This window comes from Nicotiana attenuata, unplaced genomic scaffold (genome assembly GCF_001879085.1).
Source record: "Nicotiana attenuata strain UT unplaced genomic scaffold, NIATTr2, whole genome shotgun sequence".
Lineage (NCBI taxonomy): Eukaryota > Viridiplantae > Streptophyta > Magnoliopsida > Solanales > Solanaceae > Nicotiana > Nicotiana attenuata.
Window position 1 is genome coordinate 409,738 of NW_017670835.1, and position 22,450 is coordinate 432,187.

At 39.0% G+C, this 22,450-nt stretch overlaps 1 protein-coding gene across 27 annotated transcripts in view; it reads left to right on the top strand.

The window, feature by feature from the left end:
• Positions 1 to 22,450, top strand: part of LOC109243773 — a 37,661-nt gene that overhangs the window by 9,397 nt on the left and 5,814 nt on the right. For 9 of the 27 annotated variants that reach the window (XM_019410753.1, XM_019410752.1, XM_019410758.1 and 6 more), the window contains exon 1: positions 17,997 to 19,050. The exons of 10 other annotated variants lie outside the window; for them this stretch is intronic. In XM_019410753.1, the coding sequence (XP_019266298.1) occupies positions 18,090 to 19,050 (961 nt within the window). In that variant the 5' untranslated portion in view covers positions 17,997 to 18,089. Of the gene's footprint in view, positions 1 to 5,754; positions 5,819 to 17,996; positions 19,051 to 21,105; positions 21,162 to 21,777; positions 22,445 to 22,450 lie in introns of those variants that run through there. 8 more of the 27 variants (XR_002070622.1, XR_002070625.1, XR_002070624.1 and 5 more) reach the window with 4 other exon arrangements.

Here is a 22,450-nt window from a genome sequence, read left to right on the forward strand (position 1 = left end):
ATGTGAAGGGCAATTTAACACATAAATAAAAAAATAAAATATGCATAGATAAATGGCTAAGCAAACGTTAAGCAAATGTTTCAATACTTGAATTAAGAAGCAAATAATTGATACTAAAACTAGATAGTGAATAATCCTCAAAAGTCATAACAGAACAGAACAGTTAATTTTTTTTCGAACCAGAAAAGTCTGAACAGAAAAACAGAGCATAGATTAGGGCACAGAAACAGAGCAATAAAAAGTGAAAAAAATCGAAAGAAGAAGAGAAAACAGAGCATAGAAAGAACAGAGCAGAAATTAGGGCACAACCGCACAAGAATAGAGCAATAAAAAGTGAAAAAAAAATAGAAAAAAGAAGAGAAAAGGAGTCAAACAGGAACTGAAGAAAATCAGAGGAAGAAGCACTGAAGCAGTCGTTGAAGCGGCGGTCGTTGGAGCAGCAGTCGCTTGGAGAAGAAGTGTTTGTTTGCGTTAAGTTTTTGCCAAGTTTTAAAAAAAAACCCTAACAGATGCTTAACCTCGCTTAAGCGCGCTTTTTTGCGCTTTTTGGATCGCTGCGCTTCTCGCTTAACAGGGTAAAGCGTGCGCTTTTTCATGTGAGTCGCTTTTATGGCAGAAAAGCGAACTAGCCTCGCCTCGCGTCGCTTCAGCGCTTTAAGCGAGAAGCTCACGGTTTTTACAACACTGATACAAGTATCCATATACATGACATCTGTCTACAAGCCTCTAAGAGTACATAAGTATCATAAAGGTCGGGACTGAGCCCCACCATACCAATCAATACATGTCCTAATTATACTGACCAAATAAGCAACTCCGGAGCAAATGGAGTGCACCAACATCTTTCGCTGAGCTGATAGCCTATTTGGAGGACTCTGACTCTTGTAAAGCTGTGAGCTTATTACGGACCTTTTGATGTCCTTCCTTAACTATAATTATTCGTAATTACTTATCTCCACGACCTTGTGCTTGTAGGGTTGCCTCTGGACTAATATTTTGACTGTCTTCCCAGTGACACTCTCTTTTATTCCCGTAATATTCATACGGTATCTTTAACTACCCCGACTCCTATCTGAGTATATCTCAAGCCTTACAATGACATTACTGCGAGGCTGAATTCACTATATTGGGCTTTACTATGCTTATCTTGCACGATCTACTGATTCGTTTGTAACCTCCTATCTAGCCATAACTAGGCTTTTCCTGAATCAATTGCTAACTAGTCGTTGGGCCATTCTCATATCAATATTCCGCGTAATCTTTCTTGGGTTATTTCCTTTGTCTTAACTTACATCTCGCACTTGCTCCTTATCTATCAATAACATTTTGGGCAGGAACCCTTACTTCCTCTCCTTGACGTCATGTTTGCATAATGTTTTGGAATGGTAGCATATATGTAGGCTTTGGATAATTGCAATCTCATCCTTTTTCATTTCTTTTTGCATTCTTCCTTTACCATTCCATAATTGCTAAAACCACTTAATTCTGGCTTAATGCCACATCATTCAATATTCCCCCTTTAGGGGAGTACTAAGAGTTGGAGCTACGATGACCTACCTACACATGTTTACCTCTTCATCTTTGGAATCCTTTCACATCATCGATGATCCTTACTCGCCTTGCGGTAATCCTTTTGTACGAAGGATAACAAAATTCCTTACTCTTGTGGGTGACACTTAGTATAACTGGCACATACAGTCCCTTAAGCTGAACTTTGCTCACATTGTTTGCTTTAGGGAAGCGACTTCCTGAATGACCATTCTCTGAATTTCTCATGAATCTTCTTCTGTTATCTATTTTATTATCGTCGGAACAAATTATGAAATTCTCATGATGCCGACTATTATCAATCACTCAGTTCCTAATTCATGTTTAGTTTATCTTGTTCACCAATCCATACTGGTTCTGTTACTCTGGGTCTAACTTTTCCTTTTGGTAATCGCGTTAGAGTGCGAACTTATTTCTCGAAATGAGGACATGACTGTATGGCCTATACTCTTTTGTTGTCCTAAGGTCTGTCACCTCTCGTCTCTTCCTTCACTTGACTATAGATTCTGTAATACTGTCATCTTTTGATCTACCGTTGTCATCCATGTATCATATCTTACTCATAATGCTTCATTAACTCTTTTCTTATTTCCCGCTAACATTTATGCCTATCACTTTCTTCTGAAAACTCGAACATGACATTCTTTTGCTTTTAGCTCCCCTTTGCTCCATCTAATGGCTCTTCGGGTTGCTTAACGTTCTCGCTCTACTAGGGACGCGAGCTACACTAAGGTAATATTTATCCCTTCAAGGTTTCCAGTGTCTATCTTTATAGTACTCATATCTAGCTATACTATTTTAGAGTGCGCTATCTGGGTGTCTCACAAGGAGATCTATTAGCACATTTGCAATATCCTTCGGAAATGTCAACTAACGAAAACAATCAATTCACCATTTTGGGTTACTCTAACCCCAGCCGGATCCTGATATCCCGTCCTTTTCTTAAACTATACCTGTTAGCCCCCAATAGGGTATAACTGAGATGAGTGTGGCCAATTATACATACCTCTATTACTGTTGAGGGTAACTCACAATGCTTATATTTTTCTGCAGGCGTTGAAAATACCGATAATCTTTATTAACTGGTGTCTTGTACCCTTCTCATCTTGCTCCTTTTACTTGTTGAAGCTTGTATCTATCTTCTAAATTTCTCATTGTCTTTAGGGGTGGATAGATATTCTTTGCCTTAAGGCTCCTTATTGAGAGGCTTACACGTTTTAGTACACACATGATCTACTGAAGACCTTACATTTACTCATCATAAGCATTATGCAAAATCGAGTTTCTCTGGCTCACCTCTTTCACAGCCACATGCATTCTTTTACCAACCGTCTTTCTAGATGTAGGCATCGTCGTATTATGAATAAGATAGAGTTTAGGGAATTGAGTTCTTACAACTGAGCTCTACCACACGATCTAGAGTAAGAAGAAAGATTGACAGTCCTAAATGCCATGTAGCCTCCTGCCTATAAGTGTGGTGCACAACACACCCATAAACAAGACTCTACTAGACACGACTTGTAGACTCCCTAGGACAGAACTGCTCTGATACCACTTCTGTCACGACCCAAACCTATGGGCTGCAACGGGCACCCGGTACCTTACTTAACCGAGTACCAACATACATATCTTTCTTATCGTACTCTCATTGGCAAATGGGCCAAACAGGCCATCATGGGATAACCAGAATAAATATAAGGGAATACTCAATATAGGATGACCCAACCTGATATAAAAACTTATACATGTGACATACGGGCCTATAAGGCCAACATGATCATTTGTAAACTAAACATATGCCGACAAGGCCATACAAGTATCCATATACATGACATCTGTCTACAAGCCTCTAAGAGTACATAAGTATCATAAAGGTCGGGACTGAGCCCCGTCATACCAATCAATACATGTCCTAATTATACTGACCAAATAAGCAACTCCGGAGCAAATGGAGAGCGCTCAATTCTGTCACGACCTAAACCTATAAGCCGCAACGGGCACCCGGTACCTTACTCAACCGAGTACCAACATACATCTCTTTCTTATCGTACTCTCATTGGCAAATGGGCCAAACGTGCCGTCATGGGCTAACCAGAATAAACATAAGGGAATACTCAATATAGGACGACCTAACCTGATATAAAAACTTATACATGTGACATACGGGCCTATAAGACCAACATGATCATTTGTAAAGTAAACATAGGCCGACAAGGCCATACAAGTATCTTTTGGGTGCGTTTTTGGTGGACTACAAGGGCTGGTGTTGGGACCCAATCTTCCTCCTCTTGCACTTCAATTTGGCCATCAAATAATTGTATAACTTGGACAATTCATCTCCTTTAGGCTTGAGCTCTTCCTCTACAATTAAAAGCTTCTTTATTTGCCATTGAAGTCCAGCAACCTTAGTCTGCAATTCTTTAGCTTAAGATCTTGTAAATGACCTTCTTGGAGCTTCCAAAACTATATCCTTGTCCTTGATGCTATCACACTTGACTATAGACTCTGTAATACTGTCATCATTTTCATTTTTCTTTTTCTACAGTTATTATCCAGGTATCACAAATGCTTCACTAACTCTTTTCTTATTTCCCGCTAACATCTATGTCTATCACTTTATTCGAAAAACTCGAACAAGACATTCTTTTGCTTTTAGATCCCCTTGGTCCTTCCACTGGCTTTTCGAATTGCCTAACATTCTTTCTCTACTAGGGACAAGAGCCACACTAAGATAATATTTATCCCTTCATGGATTCCAGTGCCTATCTTTGTAATATTCATATCTGGTTGTACTATTGTAGAGTTTACCATCTGGGTGTCTCACAAGGAGATTCGTTAGAACATTTGCAATATACTTCGAAAATGTCAACTAACGCAAACAATCCATCCACCATTTTGGGTCACTCTAACTCCAGCCGGATCTTGATATATGTCCTTCTCTTATACCTTTTATGTTTTATTTTTCCGACTGTATCCCCCTTCCTCCTAGATAAAACTGAACTAACGGAAAGAGAAGTAACCCTATATAACCTGAAGTTATGGTTCCCTATATAACCTGAAGTTATGGTTGATGCTTTTCTTCTGCTTTTATGTTTTATTTATTTATTTTTTAATTTATTTGTTTATCTATTCATTCATGTTTTTTCTGCAGCAGGCTCACCTTTTGTCATGTTCCAATCGAGTCAATTCCCCAAATGGTCATCCAAGTTATAGGAATAACTCACTAAATTACTTTTGAATATTTTTTGGAGAACAAAGTCATCAAACTTTTGCCCATATCTCCAACAAAAAAAAACAAGCCGGAAAGTCTAGTTCTCTCACCGAAAGTTTACAGTTGGCTTCCCATTTTTTAACATGAGGCCCATTAACCCATTTTAAATTATAAGACCCATTTGACCAATTTCAAATGGGTCTTTCATAAAACAAATGAAGTCCGTGTATTAAGGGACTTACTATACAAGCGTGCAATTAAGAAGATTTTGTATCTAAGAGATTCCTTTTGACTGGAAATAAGAAACATGTATAGCAAAAAAGAGACAATCATCTGAACTGCATAATTATTACGCATTTCTGCACATCTAAAATATAATAAATTTTATTGTTACATTTGCTTTTAAACAAAGAAACAAATTAAGCTTGCTAGTAAACACCCTCCAAATTCAGCAATAAACATTATATATTGAGGGCCAAGACAAGCTATATATGAAGAGCAGTTTCAAAATAATAAAGTTATTAAATATTGCAACTTCAACGTAAACAAGACAAGCATAGATAGCAAAAAATATTGACATTCCATTCCAATAACTGCTAAAATATTGCTTATTAGACAACACTAGCAGACCGTAAAAGTTGATATACCAACACCAGTTTTAGCAAAAGAAGACACAAATATTGTATCTAAAGATGTGCTCCACATAACCAACTTTCAGTGCCTATGTTTAATGGATCTTATGTTAAAAAATGGAAAGTCAACTGTAAACTTCCGGTGAAAGAATTAGATTTTTCAGCTTGTTTTATTTTATTGGAGGTATGGGCAAAGTTTAATGATTTGATGTCCAAAAATATTCAAAAGTTACTTTAGCGAGTGATTTCTGCAACTTTAATGACCATTTAAGGATTTGACTCTGTTCAAATCTTTTGTACTTTGTACTTTGCTAACCAAGTCACATTCTGTTTCTTAATTTGTCTGAAACTTACATCTTGCAGGTGAACACACCTAGAGTATGTAGTCGGCTTATTTTGGCTATCTCAGAGCATATTGATTTAGAAGGTTTGGATCCACTTTTGGCTGATGATCCAGAAGATCCCCTGAATATAATTATATTGATGTACTTTCAAGGTTTTGCACCTCTCAAGTACAAAGAAGGGAGAAAAAGAAAAGCACCCCGCTAAAGTTTTTCATAAAACTAGCGAAAATGTTCTTCAAACTCACGTTAGAAGAATGTAAGATGAAAAGAAACCTCACCCACACGTTTCTCAATCCCGCAAGATTGCAAGAACCGTTGAATAAAGGAAGAACAATGAAATAAAAAGTAAATCACGTTTTTGAAGCAATAGCTTAGAAAAACTAATCACCAATGTTTATTCTCAGCATATTAAGCCCTTTAAATAAGCCTTACAATGAGTAAGATTGGTAAGGTTAAGGAAAACCAATCCTAATTAAACTAGAATAAGAATAAGACTAAGAAAACCTATCCTAACTAAAATAGGAAAAAGAATTCTAGTAGGAATGGGATACCAACTAACAATCCTAGTTTGACTAGAACTACAAGTATAATCCTACTAAAATAAAGATTAAATTACTAGGAAACAAGAAATAAGAAATCCTATCTTTTTTTTTGATGAAGTAAGTAATTATCATTAATAAAAGGCATCCAGAAGATGCAGATTACAACGCAGCCTAAAGTTAGCTCCAGAACTATGTCTATGCTAGGATTAAGGAGCTAACAAAATCCAAAAAATTATCAACATTGTTTAAAGGGGAATGAAAGTGCCAGCTAAACAATCTAACTAAGCATCTGGCCTTAAGAGTGTAAGTTGGAGTTGAGATCCCATCAAAGCGATATTCCTTTCGGTCCAGACGGTCCAAAAGATTACGGCTGGAATCATCCTCCAGATCCTTTTGATGGTTTTATCAACTCTCCAAAAATGCCAACTAATAAATGCTTCCTTAATGTTCTGAGGCATGATCCAATGTAAACCTAAAATAGAAAGGAAGAAGTTCCAGAGATCAGCTGTGAGAGGGCAGTGTAGAAATAGGTGGTTGACATCCTCTGAACTTTGGTGGCACAAATAGCATCTGTTCACTAAGGTTATGCCTCTTTTGTTGAGGTTGTCCTGTGTTAAGCATGCTCCATTAAGTGCTATCCAAGAAAAGCATGAGACTTTCAGAGGTAGTCTAATCTTCCACACATGTTTCCAAGGCCAATCCTCCAGGATGCCATTCTGAGAGCACAGATGATAGTAACCAGCTTTGACTGTGTACCTCCCTTCTTTAGAGGTTCCCTACAAGATTCTGTCAGGTATATGTGGACTAAAATTATAATCTTCCAAGGCTGCAAGGAGAGTGAGTAGGTCATTGATTTCCCAATCTTGAAGATTCCTTCTGAATGTGGGGCTCCAGCTGTTTTTTTCTCTGTATTGGGCAATAGAAGCATCCTTGTTACATGCAAGGTGATATAACCCAGGGTAGGATTCCTGCAGGGTTGTGCTGCCAATCCATTTGTCTTCCCAGAATTTGATGTGTTGACCATCGCCAACTCTGAAGGATGTGTTCTGGAAAAATTCGTTCTTGTGACTGCTGATGTGTTTCCAAACTCCAACCCCATGTGGTAATGTGCTTTCCTTGGTACACCAGTGGCCTTGAGCACCAAATTTAGCATCTATAATTGTCTTCCAGTAACCTGCCTCTTGTTGCCCATACCTCCAAAGCCATTTCATTAACATGCTTTTGCTGTGATTCTTCAAATTAAACCCCCTTGGATTTTTGGCTGAGTGACTTTGGACCATTTCACCAGTGAGAACTTTTGAGTTGTGCTGTTTCCATCCCATAGAAATCTTCTTCTCAATTTATCCATCTGCTTCAGAACTGAGCTTGGCATGGGGTATAGTGACATACAGTAAGTTGGAATACTATCAAGAACACTATTGGTCAGTGTGAGTCTGCCACCCAATGAAAGATATTGCATTTGCCATGTTGCCAACCTCTTTTCCATTTTCTCAATGATGCCACCCCAAATACCTACTGCTAGGGGCAACCCTAGATAAGTGGTAGGTAGAGAGCCTATTTTGCAACATAGTAAGTCTGCCAGCTCCTCTAGGTTAGGGACTTCATTGACAGGATAAATGATGCTCTTCAGCATGTTAATGTGCAAACCAGAGAGAGACTCAAAAATCAGAAGAGTGAGGTTTAGATATGATACTTGAGAACTCTCAGCTCCGCAGAATACTAGGGTGTCATCCGCGTACAACAGATGGGAGATAGTGACTGCATTGTCAGGGTTCCTTCCTACTTGGAATCCTTGTATCCATTGCATTTCTTTGGCTTTCTCCAGCATTTGGGTGAGTCCTTCCATTGCTAGTATAAAGAGGAAAGGGGAGAGGGGGTCTCCTTGGCTTAGGCCTTTTTCGGGGGAGAAGAAACCTACAGGACTTCTGTTAACCAGCACTGAGTATTTGACTTTGGATATGTTGAAAAAAATCCATCTTAGCTACCTGTCTCCAAATCCCATCTCCTTCAGAATGTTGATGAGAAATGACCAATTTAATTGGTCAAAAGCCTTTTCGATATCCAACTTGCACAATATCCCAGCTTCTCCACTTTTGAGTTTCCAATCCAAAACTTCATTGGCTATTAGGGAAGCATCTGTTATTTGTCTATCTTTCAAGAAAGCACTTTGTTGACCTGAAACAAGTTTGCCAATGATCTTCTTTAGTCTTTCAGCCAGAATTTTAGCAGTTATCTTGTACACGCTGCCTATTAGACTAATAGGTCTGAAATCCCTTAACTCTATTGCTCCTTTCTTCTTAGGTATAAGTGCAATGAATGTGGCATTGCAAGATTTTACCATATGACAGTGCTGATGATAGTAATTAAGAGTATTCAAAATATCTGCCTTGATGAAATCCCAGCTGTGTTGAAAGAAAGCCATAGTAAACCCGTCAGGCCCTGGTGCTTTATCAGGGGCACATGCATTCAGAGCTGCCAGAACCTCTAATTCATCAAATGGTGCTTCTAACCCTTCACTCTCCTCAGTGGTTAAAGAGGACAACCCTCCAAAGTTAGTTGTAGGCCTCCAAGGTTCCAACTCATGGTATAGTTTCTGGTAATAATCCAAAATTTCTTCCTTGATGCGTATCTTATCTTCAATTATGGCTTCACCCACTTTGAGTTTGCCAATATGATTGTTTCTTCTCTGAGAGTTTGCCATTCTTTGAAAATACTTGGTGTTCCTGTCTCCCTCCTTCAGCCATAAACACCTAGATTTTTGTCTCCATGAAGTTTCCTCTGCAATTGCAATCTGTTGGATTTCTAGCCGCAGGTTGAAAGCTTTCAATTTTTCCTCTGTGGTCTGTGCCCTCTGTTCTGCTATTTGCTCCAGCATTCCCAGTTCTTCAAGAGCTCTGTCTCTTTTAGTTTCGATCTTGCCATAAATTTCCTTGTTCCAGTTTGTAATGTCCTTCTTGAGGCTCCTTAATTTCTGAGATAGTATGAAGTCAGGAGAGCCTCTAGTTGTGTAGGACTGCCACCATCCTTTTACCAAGTCCAGGAAACCTTCTGTTTGAAGCCACATATTCTCGAATTTGAAATAAGATGGTGAGTTTTCCCAGTCTCCACTCTCCAGCATGATTGGTTTATGGTCAGAAATAACTCTAGGCATTACCGTCTGCTTTACAGCTTTGAAGATGTCACTCCATTCGGTAGAAATCAGGAATCTGTCAATTCTTGAAGCCTGAAGGTGATCCTCCCCTCTTGACCAGGTGTATTCTGCTCCTTGTAATGGTGTATATCAATCAAGCTCAAGTCTAGAATTGTATCAGAGAAGCCCTTCATTGCCTTGGACCTCCTTGTGCAGTTAAGTCTTTCACTTTCAAACCTACATACGTTGAAATCGCCACCAATTACCCATTGATCAGACCAAAGCCCTCTGATGCTAGTTCATACCACATTTTAGTTCTTTCTAGGTTTGTGTGAGGTCCATAGACTCCTGTGATCACCCAGTTGAAGTCTTCAGCTAAGCTCTCGAATCTGCACGATAATGTGAATGTTCCAGATTGGGAATCAACACAGCGCCAGATTCTCCTGTCCCACATAATTAGAATCCCCCCTTTGGTGTCACATGCAGGAAGATCAACCCATGACACCCATCTGCTTCCCCATATTTCCCAGATCAATGAAGAGCTCCAGTTTTCAATTTTAGTCTCTTGTAAACAGAGAATGTCCAGCCCCCACTTGTGAATGAGAGATTTTAGCGTACTTCTTTAATTCCTATTGTTTAAACCCTGTACATCTAAAACTATATTTTTATCTTCATCTAGAGTGTGTTTTTTGAGACCTGCCCCTAATCTTCTTGCCACTACCCTCCTGTAAACCCCATTCCAGTTTTTTGAGTTCAGTTCCCCCTTTGGACTTCCCTTTTCTAGACTCCACCTCAGTTTGTGACTGTTGCTGCAATTGAGTTCTTCTTCTCTCTTCCATTCTTAAAATAATGCCCATAATTTCATGTTCAAAACCTGCAACATTAACCCCAAAAGCTTTACAAGCTTTTAACATTGCCATCTTTGTCCACCTTGATGCCTCATATACTGTTGGTGTGTCCACCTCTTGCATGCAAAGATCTTCTCTCTCATGCCAGGGCAAAGGGAGAAAATCATTGAGTGACAGAAGAGAATTCAGATTCCGGTTCACTAACCTTTGGTGAATTTGCAGATAATAATTGTGGCAACAGAGGAGGAGGATTAAAATGAATCAAAGTCTCAGCTTCATCATCGGCATCGAATTGAGTGTGCGACGTTTCCCCTGTGGTGTTGGTTGCCATGAGTTTGGAGGCTTGAATTTCGAGAGAGAGGGGATCGTAGTCGGAAGATGCCTGTGAAGGAGACGGCTTAAAAATGCATGGGTCGTTTATTGGACCCACTGCTCTCCAAAGAAGATTTGATTTGGGCCTTTTGTGGTTTACCCTGTGCTTTGGGCCTGTTGAATAGTAGCCAGAGTTGAGGCCCATATTTAAATTTCCTTTGTTTGACGTACCTTTAGTAGTAACTTTGACGGGTCGTTTTCCCCCCATTTAGAATGACCCGATTTTTTGAAATACAATTTCTCTCCTTCACGTGATCCCCTATTGACAGACTGGTAGATGCGACCTCAATAGGCACACTGTTCGAGGTCTCCACCAACTGCTTTGCTGCTGTATTTGGTACGAGGTTGTGACCAATGGGTCTTGGAGGTGCCCGGTCCTCCTGCAGAATCTGGATATCGAAGCCTAAGTCCCCCACTTCGAGATTCAAGTTCGCCGGAATTTTCCCGTCTGAGTTTTTGATGCAAATTCTGGCCCAGAAGAAGTGAGCTCTATTTTTGGTGTCTTCATCTGCATCGATGCAGCCTCCACACTTGTCGCCTACAAATTTGAAAGTCTCTGGTGACCAAGCGTGCAGAGGTATCCCAAAAGCTTTAATCCATCGAATCGCCGACCTGCTGTCCGTACCTTCTGTGCCGATGATCGGCGACCACCACGTTAGCGACAGATGCCTGCCATTCCAAAACCAGTCCCCAGCTTTGATTCTTATCGCCTCTTGTCTAGAAGGGAATTCAAATAAGAAGCGATTGTGATCTATTGGGGTAACTCTGATCCCTGCTGTGATTTTCCATCTTGTAGTGTACCATTTTTGAATGGTTTCTGCATTAGGACTGTGATGGAAAGGGTCATTGAAAACCCCAACTAAGCTCCTGGAAAGTGGGTGTGTATCCGCCATTGTCCCTCTGTTAGAGCTTGAACTCATGAAGGTATCCGGCCAACTTCCTATTCTTGCTGCTTCGTGATATGATCTTAACATTGGAGCTGGAGGTCTAATTGGGAATATTTTTTTTTTTTTTTCTCCAGGAAGCGTAGAATCTTCTCTGCTATTGCGTCCCAACCATTGTTGTAATCAATCTCTGGAATGATCACCACCTTCTTTCTCCCCCTTGCCATACCTCAATTCTTACAAATCTGCCATGAATGTTGAAGTTTTGATAGACCCTGTAGAGATATTGTTGATGTGTTCTTCCCCATCTTCTGTATAGATCACCCATTCCGTTTGAATCTCGTTTTAAAGTATCACAGACCCATCTGAGACTAGGTTCATCAATATTGATGCTGCTAGTAAACCGCCTGCCTCTCTCAGTGAGTGAGAACCACCGAGAAAGATCATCCCCAATATTAATGACTTCGAAAGATTTGTCCCCTGAAATAAAGAAAGCTTTTTCCCCCATAATAGAAATAATTCCGCCGGAGAAGAGGATTCACCGGAGAGAGAATCAGAGTGAGTAATGAGAGGGCACATTTCCCAAGTCAGAGAGAAAAAAAGTCATAATGACGTGATATCCAATTGCTTCGGAAAAGTTATAGAAATCCTATCTTTAAGGAAAAGAAATCCTAATCTTGAATGGATTCTTGGACTTCTTCAATTTCTTGAAATTCTTGGGCCTCAATTGGACTAAGGCTAATTAGTGTAAGCATTTTAATTTCGTGGCCCAATTCTCCAAATCCATTGGCACCTTCATGAGCCCAATAAGCCTCCGTTGTTCTAGAAAACATGGCCTCCATATGTTCATCATTCTCCCCTGGTTGAAAAGGACTCGCCCTCGAGTCATCAGAATAGTAGGGAGCAAGATCTGCTACATTAAAGATAGGTGATATTTCAAAGTCACTTGGAAGCTCCAAGCGATAAGCATTATCACCAATCTTTTGCAGTACCTTAAAAGGTCCATGAGCTCGCTTCTGTATTTTTTAAAACTTGCGGTTGGGAAATCTCTCCTTGCTCAAATGAACCCAAACTAGGTCGCCTTCCTTGAACACCACATGTTTCCTACGTGTATCAGCCCTTTCTTTATATTTAGCATTTTGCTTCTCGATATGTGCGCGAACTTTCTCATGTAGTTTCTTAAGTTGCTTCACTCGATCAGCAACATCTCCACTAAAAGAATGAGTAACTAGAAGAGGGGAAAGATCAAGCGGTCTAAGAGGATTCTTACCATAAACAACTTCAAATGGACTCCTTCCCGTAGTGCGGTTGGTTGACTTGTTGAAGGCAAACTCAGCAGTAGGAAGTAACGATTCCCACTCTTTGAGATTCTTCTTTACTAACCCACGAAGCAAAGCACCTAAACTTCGATTGACAACTTCGGTTTGCCCATCAGTTTGGGGATGATGAGAAGTGTTAGGTGTTAACTTAGTACCAAGGTTACCCCATAAAGTCCTCCAAAAATGGCCTAGGAACCTCGAATCCCTATCTGAAGCAATAGTTCTGGGAATTCCATGCAATTTCACAATATGATCAAAGAAGAGATCAACAATATTTGTTGCATCCGAAGTCTTATCGCAAGGAATAAAGTGAGCCATCTTCGAAAATCGATCGACAACCACGAAGATGGAATCCTTACCTCCTTGAGTCCTTGGAAGGCCCAACACAAAGTCCATGCTAATGTCTTCCCAAGGTTGAGTAGGAATTGGCAGAGGAGTGTAAAGACCTGAATTGCTTTTGTGCATTTTTGCCTTTATACAAGTTTCACATCTTGCAACCAGCTTATTGACATCCCGAACCATCTTAGGCCAATAGAAGTTTTCTTGAACTATGCGTAGAGTCTTTGTTTGCCCAAAGTAGCCAGCTAACCCCCCCTCATGGGACTCACGGATTATAAATTCACGCAAACTTCCTTGTGGAACACAAAGCTGCTTACCATGATAAAGATAGCCATTCCTAAGCACAAACATACGCTGAGAACCCTCCCAGCATTGACCCCAAATAGCTCCAAAGTCTGGATCTGTTGCATATAATTCTTTTATGTGTTGGAAACCCGCAATAGTGTTTTGCATGGCAGAAACAAAGCAAGGCTTGCAACTTAATGCATCAGCTACTTGATTGACCATCCCAGCCTTGTGTTTAATAAAAAGTGAAATGCTTGCAAAAATTCTACCCACTTAGCATGCCTAATGTTGAGTTTCTGTTGGCTATTCACATACTTCAAGGCCTCATGATCGGAATAAAGCACAAATTCTCGTGGTAAATGATAGTGACTCCAATGAGTTAGGGCTCTGACGATGGCGTATGATACGGAATCGTATCGAAAATACAGATAATGCAAAAATGCACGGAATCAAAAAGATAGAAGATTAGGGTTTAAAATAGAGAAAGACAAGAACCTAACTATGAACTAGTTAGACCCCTTGAATTTACTATGATAAACACTAATCGAGGAAGAACACTGATAAGAAACACGGATTAAGCTTGCAATCCAAAGCCCCTAGAAGATATATCAACTAGAACAATGAATTAACATTCAAATACAAAAGATAATCATATAGTATGAACATGAACTCATACACGATAAACCTAACATAGATAATCTAAAAATATGGTAAATAAAGAGAAATAAAAGATACCCTAAACCTCTCAAGGTTTGGTCTTTGTTTATCAATCCATCATCAAAAGCCCCTTTCAAAATGAGAGGAATGGACTATTTATACTAGAGTGCTATTTAGGCTAGATGACTAAAATACCCTTAGGCCATTAAGGAAGCTAAGTAGACCCAAATTATAAGATAGGCTAAATAGCACTCTAGTATAAATAGTCCATTCCTCTCATTTTAAAAGGAGCTTTTGATGATGGATTGATAAACAAAGACCAAACCTTGAGAGGTTTAGGGTATCTTTTATTTCTCTTTATTTACCATGTTTTTAGATTATCTATGTTAGATTTATCATGTATGAGTTCATGTTCATACTATATGATTATCTTTTGTATTTGAATGTTAATTCATTGTTCTAGTTGATATATCTTCTAGGGGCTTTGGATTGCATTCTTTACTTAGCTTAATCCGTGTTTCTTATTAGTGTTCTTCCTTGATTAGTGTTTATCATAGTAAATTCAACGGGTCTAACTAGTTCATAGTTATGTTCTTGTCTTTCTCTATTTTAAACCCTAATCTTCTATCTTTTTGATTCCATGCATTTTTGCTTTATCTGTATTTTCGATACGATTCCGTATCATCTTGGTATCAGAGTAGAGGTTTTGGATTGTTCTATCAATCCTTGGGTCTTTGTTTTGATTATCAACAAATCAGAAAATAAAAAAAAAGAAGTAAATTACTGTTCATCTGTGTTCTAAAACGGAAATCCTACTGTTGTTCATTGCTTATTTCCAAAATATCGAAGTTTTTTTCTCTCTCAAATTTTGTGTCCGAAAATTGTTGAATCGACTGGTAACAGTTGAAAATCGTTGGTTAGTTGGGTTCTAGTTCGAATTCCACTCCATTTCCGACTTCGGGTTTCTGGGCTTTGCTCAGATTTGAATTTCGCTGAGGATTTGAGTTCAAAATCGATTGGGTGTTTGAGATTTTAGTTGGAAACACTGATACAAGGTGGAATCTGAAGATTTGAGATCGATTTGAGCTGAATTTCTAGGGTTGGGTTCGAGATTTCGCGAAGCTGCTTCTAGACGGAGAAGGCGACCTAGGGTTGTCGATTTCGTCATTGTTTCTAGAAATAGATTTTGTGGTTTGGTTCTAATTGGTGTTGAGAAGTTGTATTCGAAGTTTGGGAGTGTTGAAGCCTTGTTTTGAAGTGGTCTCGATCAAAATTTTTGGAGTTGATTCGACGAAGAAGACGAGCTGGGATTCCTTTGATTCCTGAACTATTATTCAAAATTGATTCCAGAATTGTTCTCCGTGTCGAATCAAGCTCGTATATCAAAATTTGAACTCGTTTGATGCAGATTTGAGTGAGGTTGCATAGAAAATTTTGAGTCAAGCTTGAAGAACTTCGAAAAAACACCTGCTGGAAATTTGAAGAACTTTGCGGACTGGTTCGAATCGATTCGAGCAACTGAGAAATCATCGCAACGAATCAGGTTTGATTACTTGAGTATAGAACTGAGCTTCATCTCCATATTTCTGGAAATTTTGTCATTATTGCTTGTGGGTTCGATTGAGTTTGCTGAGCCTCAACTGAATTTTATCTCCATTCTTGGATTTGTTGATTTTGGATTCGTAAGTTCGACTCGAGTTCCTTAGTCAAATTATGCTTGAACTTCTGAATTTTGAGATTAGTTCTTTTGGTTAGAATCTAGCTTGAGCTTTTGAGCTTGAGTTTGATTCCTTGAAAGTGTGGTTTCATGTCACGAGCTATTGTTTGAAGAACTGGACATACTTGATCAGTTGTTTGGAAGTTCGGAAAAGAGTTGCAAATTGTTTCAGTTCTACTGACCTGCGAGTTAACTACAGTTTGTTACATTACTGCCATTGCTGGGAAAATTTGCACTGCTGGTTCTATTTCTTGTTTCTGCTAATTGCTAGTGAAGGTTATTGAGAAATTCAAAATCCTGCACTGTTGAGCAGTCCATTGCTGGAAAATTTGTACTGCTGGCTCTGTTTTGTCCGACCTATTAGCTACTGAGAAGTCTAACAATTCTGCTGTTAAGTTGCTGAACTTCAGCTAGTTTGCTGCTGTAGATAACAAAGTTTGCACAATTTGGGCTGAGTTTTTCTGCCTGGTTCCAGTAAGTTCTGCACAAGTTTCAACAGTTTTCTGCACAGGTTTTGTACCAGTTTTGTCAACAAGAGGCTGCAATTGAGGGTAGTTGTTTGTCAGCAGTCCCGCAATATTAAAATCTGCAGTTTTGCGAGGTGTAGCTGGGGATAGCTACAGGTTGTTAAGGCTGTTTTGAGGTTGAAAACTTGAGACTAGTTGAACTGTAAGTTTGATCAGGTCCTGCTTGATTCACCTGCTTGGGGTCAGCTTGATTTTTTCAGAAGTTTCACCTGCAACTTCTGCCCAGAAGTTTGTCCGGAGAAGTTTGATAACAACTCTTGCTACTGAACTGATTTGAATTGAATTTGAGGACCTTTGTCCTGGAGTACTGAAGGTTGGAAATGACTGCAGGTTCATGAGTACCACAAAGGGTTGGATTTCTAAGTTGCTACAAAGATCACCAACAGTCTATAAATCTGTCCAGCTGCTCTCTTTTGCAAATCTGACCACTTTTACAAATATGTTCAGTTTTTGCAAATATGACCAAAATTTGAAAATGTGTCTAGTTTTGTAGTTTCTTTCTTTTCTTTTCTTTTTTCCTATTTGTAGTAAACTAAACTCTCAACTAGATTAACTTGATATTAGTTCATATTGAGTTTAATTCTAGTTTCTTTGTGTGCTTTATTTTGCTTCGTGCCATTTCTTTCGTGCTTTTCTCTTTTATTCTCGTTGTGAATTGTTTGGCTCAAGTCCGTTAGTTTTTAATTGTGCTTTCTTTGGTGTCACATACATTCCATTCCTTTCCGATACTTGATTGCCTACTTGGATTTATTTGGGAACATTGGTTGTGAAGATTATTTTTAGATACCCTTGTGTGGAAAAAGGCTTGAGTGATGAGTTCAATTGAGCGAGGTCGCAAAATGCTTTGACCTTTGAGTGTAAACACGAGTGTTGAGTGACATATCTATTGAGTGATACGCTAAGGGAGTGAATTGTGAGGTCCTATTTTTGACTAACCAACTTTCTTGCTTTATGTTTTCTTTTGTAGGTACAAGGAGTCATAAGGGAGGTATGGATGGTTATGGCACTTCTTCTTATGAAACTAATTGTGCTCCTCCAAGTGTTGAAATCTTTTATGATGAAAGTGGGAGAAAGATAAATTTGAGGCATTATATAGCGAATGTAGAAGGCTATGAAGGTTGTTTGGTTGTTATAAGTACTCACTATGCGACCAATTTTATTGCTTCTTCCTTTGTTGAATGGTTGGGATTGAGTTGTATTCCAAGGGAATTGCCTTATAAATTTCGGGGTGATTTGGTTGATAGAGGTGTGATGGTTACTATAACCAAAGGGGACTTTAAAGAAGTGGTTTGGTGTGATGTATACCCTATGAAGTATTGCCATGTACGATTGGGAAAGCCTTGGTTTCTTAATCATAATCTTCCTATTGATGTAGAATGGAATAGGTATGTGGTTGATATAAATGGAAGGGGGCATTCCTTCATTCCTAAACACTTTGAGGATAAGTTGTTGGCAAGGCTAGATATTGGAAGTGGAGTTTGGAGTGCAAATCAATTCGCAAGTCCTTCTCCTAGTCCAAGTGTAGATTATGATGCTTATACTATGCCAAGCCAAGTTGTGTTTTTTTATGCTTGTTGCAATGCACCTTACACTTATCCTCCATCCCACTACCAACACCAACTACAACCCCCAACACAACCCCCAACCACATTTCAACCACCACAAGTACATCAACTACAACCTTATCAAACTTCACCACAACCTAGACCACCACTAAATTTAGTTTCACAACATATGCAAGCACCACCAAAGAGGAACAATCTCCCTCTTCCACTACCCATACCACCTTGCGAGCCTCGAATGATTAACAACCCACTTTTTCAACATGATCATGAGACCACATTGACTGAGTTAGACGACATCCAACAAGTTTCTAATGGAGAATATAGGAGGAAAGAAGATATGTTGGTGAGAAAGGCTTTGTCTACTTCTATGGAGGAAGAAGTGGAAAATACACAAAGGCATAATATCTTTTACACTAGATGTTTGATTTTGGATAGGATGTGCACATTGGTAGTTGATGGAGCAAGTTGTGACAATTTGGTGAGTGCTACCTTAGTGAAAGAGTTAAAGTTGGAAACTTTCAGTCATCCTACACCTTGTAAGTTGCAATGGTTGAATGCTTGTGGCGAACTTAAAGTGAACGGGGATTACAAGGATGAATTAATTTGTGGGGTTGTCCCATTACATGCTTGCCATATCATCCTTGGGCGACCTTGGTTGTATGATAGAGATGTTTTGCATCAAGGAAGGAAGAATCACTATTCTCTTAAGTGGAAAGGCAAGTTGGTGACACTTGAACCCTTGGAACCAAGTCAAGTCTTGAAAGCGCAAATGAGTTTGAGAACATCCTTGAAAAATACAAAGAGAAAAAGTAAGGATGAGAGACAAAAGAAAGAGAGGAGTGAGGGAGAGAAAAGTGACAACGCAAGGGTGGAAAAAGGAGAGGAAGTATGGAGTGAAGTGAGTGAGTTGTCACAAGAAAATAGTGAAGAGCTTGACAAGAAAATGAGAGAAAAGAAAGAGGAAAAACAAAAAGAGAGTGAGGATTTTTCTTATTCTAATACTACTAATCTTTCTTCTTTCTCTAGTTGTTTTGTATCTTATGTAGGGACTCTTGGAGAGGAGCCATCAAGTGACATTCAACCAACTTTGAAGAGATTGAAAGAAGATCAATATATCTTTTCAAGAGAATGTTAGTTTCATTGTGTAAATAGTAGTAGATAACTCTAATCCCATATGTATTAGGAGTAGGACATGTATTGTGTATATATATAGGGCTCAGTGTATCACTGTCTTAATTAATCAATAATAATATTTTTCTCCCGTGCATTCTCACATGGTATCAGAGCATCAGTGAGAAATTGTCGCTGTGCATCATTCCAGCGGCCTCCGGGAAGAAAGACCTCGTTACCGTGCAATTTTCCGGCGACTAAAGAGGCTGTCCGTAACAAAACATCACTTTTCGTCAGTGTTGCGCAAAAACCAACACCACCACGAAGTAGATCGGCCTCCGGCGACCAACCCATTAAAATATCTCCGTCAGAAGACCCCCCACGCGCCGCCACGCGCCGCCGGAAGAAATTTTCCGGCGAAGCTCCGACCCCAAGCGCCGGCGCGTGGCCCCTTTTCCGGCCACTTTTTCGCGAAACTTCTTCAAGACAGATTTCTCTACTCACAATTCCGAGCCTACCCATCTAGTTCAAATCAAATTCCGACCACTTTGAGTTTTTTTTTCTGCGAGCTACAGTGATTTTTCCCGCGTGAACAGTGATCCCAGTAATTTTCTGCTTTTTCCGGCACGATATTATAATGGAATTCGTACCTGAAGCCTTTAACGCACAATCGGTTGGATTAAATGCAATGAATCTAACTCAGATGGTTTCTTTACCGGATTATATTCAGTTCCTTCAGTACAAAGCACGTAAACACACATCTTCATGATTAACCTCCGTTGTTCCAACAAATAGTAGCATGACCGGTGTCTCCCAATCTTCACCTTCTGAGTCTTGGGTCATTGATTCAGGTGCATGATCATATTTCTGGTAACAAATCTCTTTTCACTAGTATCTCATATTCTGAATCTCTTCCAACAGTCACAATGGCCAATGGGTCTCAAGCCATGGCAACTGCAATAGGTCAAGCAAGTCCACTTCCTTCCTTACCTTTAGACTCAGTTCTTTATGTTCCTGGTAGTCCTTTTAATCTCATAGCCGTTAGTCGTTTAGCCATATCACTTAAATCTGTTGTTCTATTTTCTTGATGACCTTGTTTTTATACAGGAACGCAGTACAGGGCGGATCATTGGTACCGGACGTGAATCAGATGGACTTTATTACCTTATCCTTGCAAAATCACATGGACTCGCATCTTGTCTTCCTCCAATAACTTCTCTCGTTACTGATTCACCGGATTTATTACATAAACGGTTTGGACATCCCAGTTTGTCAAAACTTCAGAAAATGGTACCTGACTTATCTCACTTGTCCACTCTAGAATGTGAGTCGTGTCAGCTCGGTAAGCATACCCGCTCCCATTTCCCCCGTCGTCTTGACAATCGAGCAGAGTCACCTTTTACTTTAGTCCATTCAGATGTTTGGGGTCCTAGTCGGGTTAGCTCTACCTTAGGATTCCGCTACTTTGTCAGTTTCATTGATGATTATTCCAGGTGCACTTGGATATTTTTGATGAAAAACCGATCTGAGTTGTTTTCTATTTTCCAGACCTTCCATGCTGAAATTCAAAATCAATTTGGGGTTTCTATCCGCACATTTCGTAGTGATAATGCCCTAGAGTATTTGTCTTCCCCGTTTCAGCAATTTATGAACTCCCATGGGATTATTCATCAAACATCTTGTCCGTACACATCCCAACAAAATGGGGTAGCTAAAAGAAAAAATAGACATCTTATTGAAACTGCTCGTACCCTACTCATACAATCTCATGTTCCGCTGCGTTTTTGGGGGGATGCAGTTCTTACATCTTGTTATCTTATTAATCGTATGCCATCTACAGCTATCCAAAATCAAGTTCCATTCTCTGTCCTGTTTCCCCACTTACCTTTGTTCTCTCTTCCACCCCGTGTCTTTGGGAGTACGTGTTTTGTTCATGACCTTACTCCAGGAAAAGATAAGTTAGCTCCCCGTATATGTATTAGGAGTAGGACATGTATTGTGTATATATATAGGGCTCAGTGTATCATTGTCTTAATTAATCAATAATAATATTTTTCTCCCGTGCATTCTCACAGAGAACTTATGGAATTCATTGAGCAAGTTCAAGGTAAAGAGTTAGAAGTGCTTCAAGGTAAAATAGCTTATCCTTCTACTCTTGATACTTTAGTTGATTGTGGTGACACTTTGAGTTTGAAAGATAGCTATGATATTGATGAGTTTGATATTTCTTTATCTTGTGATGAGAAAAATAATTGTGGCTTGCAACTAGCTAAGAGTTCTTGTGGATTATTGGATGATTCTAGTTCTTTGTTTAATGACTCTTTAGCTAGTGATGATGTTGAGTCTTATGATAGTCCACCTTTATGGGATGATGCACGTGATGATTCTTTTGACTCCACTTTACCCTTGTTGGTAGAAAGTTTTGAACTTTATGAAGAAACGAGTCAAGAAGAATGTGTTGATGAATTTTTGATTCTATTTCCATTCCTTTGGAAAAAAGATTCAATTTTTATGATGAAATGAGCAAATTTGAATGTGGTGATTTGGTTGATAGTAAAAAGGAAAGTAAAGTTTTTGATGCTAGCATTAGTATTAATTGCTTTACTTATCTTATTCCTACTTTTGAAAGAACATTCTCGTTAGATTTTGCTAATGCTTCTATGAGAAAAGGTAAGAATATTACTTTTGGTGGTTTGATTGATCATTGTGAGCAAAAAGAACCTAACTTTATTGATTATTTTGTGAAGGTTCAACAAGGAAAAGTTGCTAAGGGTAAGGAAAGTCTTGAAATAATACTTTGGCATATTATTTGTCAAGAGCTTTTTCTTTTGTGGAAAAGCTAGAATGGTATGTACATTTGGCTTATGCTTATCTTGTGCTTATCTAAAGCCATTGAGGTAAAGATACATAACTTTGAGTATTTTGATATTCTTTGTATGATTATTCATGGTGAACTTGGCCTATCTCTTAAGTTGCCATGTGAAGTTGTTGGTGGAAAGTATATGGATACTCGGGGATTAAAGTTGTTTTTGACCCCGGAGTTGTTTCTTATTATGGTAAAGTGTCTTTCTTTGGATTGGAGAGTATGATTTCTATTGCTTCTTATGACACTTGGTTATACCATAAAAGTGTGCACTTTGTTGAGACCTTTACAAGATTGTGGTTTTATTGGAGGCATGTGACTTTATCTTCTCTTGGTTCTTCTCATGAGAATTATTCTTCTTATAGTCAAGTTTGCGTCATTTGTGTTGAAGATATATTCTTTATAGATTATGACACTTGGTTATATCATCAGAGTGTTAATTTTGAGTGCAAGGTTGAAAACTTTGATATTTTAGCTTGGACATACCATGCTTTGATTGGATTCGCTTGGTACTTATGTTTGCCCCTTTCTTGGTTTTGCAAGGTCCAAATTCGAGG